Source organism: Salarias fasciatus, chromosome 10 (assembly GCF_902148845.1).
Source record: "Salarias fasciatus chromosome 10, fSalaFa1.1, whole genome shotgun sequence".
Classification (NCBI taxonomy): Eukaryota; Metazoa; Chordata; class Actinopteri; order Blenniiformes; family Blenniidae; genus Salarias; species Salarias fasciatus.
The window spans coordinates 23,082,931-23,089,873 of NC_043754.1; the positions used below are offsets into that span (position 1 = coordinate 23,082,931).

Consider the following 6,943-nt stretch of genomic DNA (forward strand, 5'->3'; position numbering starts at 1 on the left):
AAACATCACGCAGATTTTAAATAAATAAATAAGTAAATAAATAAATAAATAAACATTTTAATTTTTGCTTTTTGTGTTTTAGCAATCAAAAAAAAAAAAAAAAACTAACAACCAACAATGCATTTTGTATCTTAGTTTGAAGGTGTAATCCTCAAATAAATTTGTGATATCAAGTCAAACCTGTCAATATAGGTAAGATTTACAAAACTATAAAGAGTGGGAATTGTACTTGTATCTGCAGTGAAACCCCCCACCACCATATTATGGTATGTTTAACAGTGACTACGTTTACATGCACTCAATATTCGGGTTAAGGTCAATATTCCGGTTTCTGAATCATTTGGAATAACCCGTTTACATGCTTAAACAGACAGAGTTACTCCTGTTCACATGATCAGGGATATCCCCATTCAAACTGCGGAGCACAGACGACGCCATGACTGCATTTGCACTTTATGCAATTAGGTGTGCTGTTTGCATGTTCAACCTTATTTTACACAGACACCACAGAAGAATAAGAGCGCTGCAGGCTCTCTCTGCATGTTGTTAGAAAAAGAGTAAGCCAGCGAGACGTGGTCATATGTTTAACGATGCGATGCACCGTTTTTTCAGTAAAAGAGAAGAACTGAACTATTGTTTTGGCACATTTTATTTACTTAGTAGCAGTTAAACTGTGTCACAAGTAGTTGCTGGACTCAAATGACCGAGATTCCTTGCGGGTAGAACATGCGCAGAGCAGTACTTCATGTCCCTTTCGATCGGGATATTCCGATGCGCGTTTATATGACCAGAAATTCAGGTTAGAATAGGAGTAACCCAGGGGTAATATTCAGGTTTTTAAAAACCGGAATATGAGCATATTCAGGTTTTTGCACGTGTTTACATGGCTGTGTGCAACCGGGTTATTGCGAATATTCTGGTTAAGAAAGGGTTATTGGCTGCATGTAAACGCACCCAGTGTTTTAATATGAGTATGTCGCTCTGTCCTGGAGCCTGATGAGAAACCAGCTCATTTGCATACCAACAGTTGTTCAGGTGTGTGTGGCAGGGATCTCTGCTGATTGTTGTGCATGACTACATATAAGATAGTGTGGGAAATTGTATGGATAATTCATGCTAGTTTAGATTAGAGTGTTTAAGCAATAGAAAATGTGCTCATTGCATGAGTGGTGTGTCAGTGTAGGATTAAAGGTAACAAATTCCACAGGAGAAGGTTTCTCACTCTGTACAGATGGACTGAAACCAGACACAAACAGGATAGTTTGGCAGCTCACACAAGATTTTAGTTAAGAAGTTTGAGAAATCAGTCATATATTTTGAAGTGTTGTGGAATAATGATGTGTGTGTGAGCTTGTGTGGCAGCTTGTGAGATAGGAAAAGGATGCTTCCAGGACCGAAACCATGAAGAATGTGCAAAACAGGAGTGACTGAGCTGGCAACCAAATAAACAATGGCCGATGTACCAGGCTCCGTGCAGGAGGCACCCGACATCTGAAAGAAGAGTAATGAAACCGCCTGCGAGTGGTGGAGCATAAATAGTCTAATATTTCTGAGTTTTGTATCTGTATTTGTACTGCATTTTTGAATGGTGGGCCTAATTGGTTTGTTGGGATGTGTTTGACCCTTTTTTTATTTTGAATTTCATTAATGAAAAAAAGCCAAATTGTTATTTGAGTTGCCTGATTGGGCTGACTCAGGTTTAGTTCATTATCACCATCATCATCATCATCATCATCATCATCATCATCATCAATAAGAATGTGAATTTCAAATCTTCTCAGTGTATTCATTTGATGAACATCCTAGAATTCAAATTCTTTATTTGGGGACACAAAGCAGATGAAAATGTGATTAATTAGATTAATTAATTACAACTCCTGTATTCAGTTAGATTGAGTTTCTCGATTTTCTGACAGCACTACTTTTAACCTTTGAGCTTAAATAATATTTAATAATATCAGTTAAATTTATTTTAAGATGTACCATCTGATCTCTCTGCTGGACCATGAATTGTAACCGAAAACACAACTCTGAGATATACAAACACAGCCAATCCAGTTTTATTGATGTTTCATTTTGAAATGGAATCTGTGGAGTCACAGGTTTTCTGGAGCCAGCCTCTGGTGGAAACTGACATATTGACAGTTTTTGACACTTCTAGGTAGGCTGCATTTTTGGAGACAGGATGCTCAATCTATCTTTAATAAAGTCAGTGTTACTGTGAGAGCACGTGCACAGTGCAGAGCAGTTTGCACGGAGGGAGAGAGGAAAACAGAGAATAAACTTATCATCTCTTTTGTGCCTGTTCCAGTGGATTTTTCAGCTACTGTAGTAAATCTTGTCTGGGTTCAGTTTGAGGAAAATCTATTGTTCTTTTTCTTTCCTCCTCTTGCTCCAGCAGAGAGCCAGCCCCACCCTAAACTGTAAGTCAAGTCAGTGAGAAAGAGAAATACAGAGAATGTAGAACTTTTCTTTAGTAGAGAAGCTGAAACCGAGTTCAGAAAATCGTGCTGTGAAATTAAATGTACTTACAGTCCAGGGAAGCGAATTTTGAGGCCATTTTGTGTCTGAAGCAGTTGATGAAGGTGAGGCAGTGTCTCTGCAGGAAGTCAGTCAAATAGTTTCATTTTCAACTTTGCTCTGTCTTTTTGTCTGACTCTGAACATGTGACAGGATGTTTACTCTACTTTCAACATGCTGGTGAATGAGGGTGTGACGACGTCTGAGCCAGAGACCACAACCCAATAAAGACAACAGATCCTGACAGTGGCAGTTTTGATATGGGCGACATGAGCAGTTGCCCAGGGCGGCATTCTAACAAAATTCATAACAAAAATAAGCAAACCAACCAAGATGAATTGGTTTCGTCTTGACTGTTGGTTGAGGTGTCAGGGGATGGTAATATTTTGAAAGTTGATGGTAAAGTGCTAAAAATGGAAAAAAAACGATTAATGCCATCAGGTGCTCAAAAAAGAGTAAGAGGAGAACCGGGCAAAAGACAAAGGCCATGTCATCTCCTTATGTTGACCATATTATATCATCTCCTTATGTTGACCTTATTATGGAATGGATGTGATATAATAAGCTAATGTTCCTTGGCATAACTCTCTACTGTTCATTTGTTTTTGCTGAGATTTTTATTAGGCCCACGCCCTCGGTACTGGGGCAGCGGAGCCGCGGAGGTGCAAATACACTATAAACATATTCATAACTTTAAGAACACAGCCATGCTGTATACCTCAGAAAGGTCAAAAATCAAACTGAAAGCTCATAAAAACCATTCTTATGATAACCAAATACCGATCGATCAAACCGAAAGTAGGACCAAAGCTCCAGGCTCACGTGATAACAATGCTTCTTTTCATTGGTTGTTGTGCTATTTTGACCCGCCCCTTTCCTTTTTTGATTGGCAAGCAAGTGAGAGGCTTGCAGACATGTTTGATCCCTTCCAGTAACTGGTATTTTTTTCTTTTCAGCATGAGAAATACAATGTGTGGCGTGAGTGCGTGGCAAAAGAGGCTTGGGCTGAGTTCTAAGCAGCTTACAGTCAAGCAGGCTCCGACCAACTTGGCCCCTTGAGAGCCCCCGCACGAGTTTGCATGGGGCCAGCTTGGCTATGTGCCGACTTGACTGTATCCTGGGCCGAGTTGGTCGGTGCCGACTTGGTTTTGGGCCGACTTGACTGTTAGCTCAAATGTGGTTGAGATGTCTTAATTGCTAACAAAACGGCATGTGTTGCACACGGACGTGTGCTTACAAAACAACATGCATTACACACGGACATGCGGACAGCAACAATTACCAATAATATGTGTCTGCAGTGCCGGAGGCAGCACTTTCAGGACCCCACTATGAGGACCGCACCGTGAGGACTGCGCTGCGCCCCCTATCAAGCCATAGTTAAAAAACCAGAGACCGCACCGTCAGGACCGCACTGCGCCCCCTATTGAGCCATAATTGAATGACCGGATACCGCACCTTGAGGACCACACTTTTTTTAGAGGGGTTCTGGAGTGCACAACGCCACCTGTCGGCTCAGAGTCAAAGACACGCACTGTGAGTACCGTGATTTTTCTAACAGTAGGATTACTATATAATATACGACATGTAACATATATGTAATTAGTAAACGTTTTTTGAACAAAAAAAAGATGAAATTAAAGGTTATTTCAACCAAAATATTGCTTATCTTGATTACTTCTTTTCTAAGACTGCCATTTGAAGAAAAGTTTAAATCATATGTAGGTAGATGTAAATCATATACCTGTGTTATTATCAGCTGAAACGTTAACATTGATTTTAACTTTGGCTTTACTCAACTTTTTTGGCTGTGTAGCAATATGATTTTCTGAATGGAGAATATTCAGCTTTTCTGTTATGTTAAATGATTTGATAATGATGCACGTATGTGTTTTTTGTTTCATTAAAGGTGCATTAAGGAGTTTTACAACCTTAAAAATACTTATTTTCCACCATAAATATGTTCCACATTTTCAATGATGTGTACAATGTGCCCTGACATATTCATTAATCAAATCAAATCAAATCAAACTTTATTTGTATAGCACTTTTCATATTTATAAAAACAACGCAAAGTGCTGAACAGTAAAAACAGTCACAAAAACAAAAGAATAAAACCCGCACCATCAGTAAGTATACACCACACCCACACACACACACACACCCATACACACACAGCCATACACACACAGACACACACACACACACACATTGAATCAATTGCACACAGAAGAGGAGACATGGCATGGCACTAAGCATCATGGGAAAACACTACCAGTGGGGCCCCTCACACCAGGAGAAGGCGAAGGTCATTTATACTGGGGCCTCAGCGCTCGACCCCCGACCCCGCCAGACCAAGGGGAACCTGCACACCAAGGTGTGGAGCCCCCCCAGGCCAGCCAGGACCAGAGGACCAGAGCGCAGTGACCCCAGCAGAGGACCAGGACCAACTCCCGGTGTGAAGAACCCCCCCTGAGGAAACACTAGAGTTAAAACAGCTAAAAACATAAAAAGAAATGATACGAAGTTAATAGTAAGGCAAGATTATAAACTGGGGGGAAAAAAAAAACTACAAGTACCTCTAACAGCTCTAAATTGTCACTTGAAAGTTGCAGTGCCGGTCCAGCACCAGAATTTTTTTGAGGAGAATTTGAAAGGAATGACGTAATGCACGCTCCGGCTGGTTAGGTTTCATTATGTCCGCCATTACTCTGCCAGACGCTTAGTGAGCAACAACTGAGCAGGATCTTCCAGAAAGTAAGAAAAGACTGGCTTCTAGCACTGCCACAGCTCCAGCACAGACTCCACCAGGTAAAAAAAAAGCTTAAATTTTACTTGAGCGCTACAAAAAGAGCGAGGAAGGAGTTCCCGTCTTCCGTGCACACGAGTCACAGGCACGAGTTTTTCACTAAGCTGCATTACGCCCAAGGCCTGCAGGGGGCGCTGTTTCGCATAAAATGTGCAAACTCCTTAAGACACCTTTAAAGAAAAATAAGAATTATATTATTTCATCAGTTGCGGTTAAAAACTCAGTTTAAATATTAAGAAGTTTCTAGTTTTGTGGGAAGCCCACAGGCGTAATTTACGTAGGGTTGGTGGGTTATGAAAACCCACGGGCCCCCCGGGCGCCCCGACGCTCTGTGTTCCGAGTGAGCACCGCTCTGCGGCTCCGTGTGAGCACCACACCGCTCAGCACCACCGGTGTCTCTGCTGAAAGTCAGTCGAAGAATAGTTTCACTTTCAGATTCCCACTGAGCAAAAGTGGTCCAAAACATGTCTATAAAGTGTTATCTCTGCACATCCAGAAGGTATCCTCAGGGAAGCCAGAATTAAAGTTTTTTTTTAACATCTTTCTTGCACGTTGTATAGATGTCAAATCAAGATGTTATATTTATGTTGAAGAAAAGACGTTGAATTGACAAAATTATTTGACATCCAGAAGATATGCTCCAAGGAGCCAGAACAAACACAATGCACACCAACACATCCCAGACATGCCTTTTTAAAACAGAACTATGCAACTTTTTTACCTCGATAAATGTTTTTCAGAATCCCTGTGGGGCTAAACAAGACTTGTCATGGTGATTCGCCAGTCCCTCCACTACCCCCGGTGCCTGTCCTGAAAACAGCGCTTGCCACTTTCAGAGGAGCCGACCCGACTACATCTCGGGAGAACAAATGATGATGGTGTCACTGGCATTCAGCATGTTGTCTGTTCCACAGCAAATCCAAAAACGACCTGGGGTTTTGGAAGCCCCCTTTTTACTCGTATATGACGTGCGTAATTGCACGCAACCAGGTCGTGCCAATGCAGGAAGCTCGTAAACTATGCGCAAACTATGCGTGAATGCGTCGTGAATGCATCGTGCCAGTTTGCGACACTGATGGGCGCATTTGTGAACTGTCCGTGAACTGTGCGCCAACTGTCCATGAACTGGTTGGGAACAGTGCGGGAGCCTGCCGGTTCATGACTCCAGATGGCCACGACAACATCGTGGCAAAAAGCTGTGCAAGTGTAAAGCTATAGCTTGAGACGTGTTTTTGATGGCTCCGGTAACTATACTCCTTTTAACACACTAAACACCTGTATATCCGTCTCAAAATTGTTTGGACCGTCACTAGTAACATCTGTCCTGCAGAATTGCACCGTGGATTTCTAATGGACGTCTGAATTGAACCTTTTTGTTAAGCTGTTGGCCCTGAAATATTGACTCATTGTTGAGATATTAGTGCATTCTACTGGTATCCTCTTTCGTTCAATAGGCTTCTGATATTATAGTTCTTTTTTTTTTTTCCCCTATTCCTGTTCAGCAGCTGGGGCGTGCAATATTGTATGATTGTAGCCTTTTACTATCTGAACAGATTTTAATGTTAGCAGCAGAACGAGAACGAATCTCCTCCTGCTGCTGCCTTTATTTAAAGC

At 41.6% G+C, this 6,943-nt stretch overlaps 1 protein-coding gene across 2 annotated transcripts in view; it reads right to left on the reverse strand.

Annotated features, from left to right (window-relative positions):
• The window catches only part of LOC115395814 (GTPase IMAP family member 7-like), a 4,351-nt gene extending 1,744 nt beyond the window's left edge, over window positions 1-2,607 (reverse strand). The window contains exon 1 of one of the 2 annotated variants that reach the window (XM_030101470.1): window positions 2,533-2,607. In XM_030101470.1, the coding sequence (XP_029957330.1) occupies window positions 2,533-2,560 (28 nt within the window). In that variant the 5' untranslated portion in view covers window positions 2,561-2,607. The remainder of the gene's footprint in view (window positions 1-2,532) is intronic. The other variant, XM_030101471.1, reaches the window with a different exon arrangement.
• Between the last annotated feature and the right edge of the window lie 4,336 nt (window positions 2,608-6,943).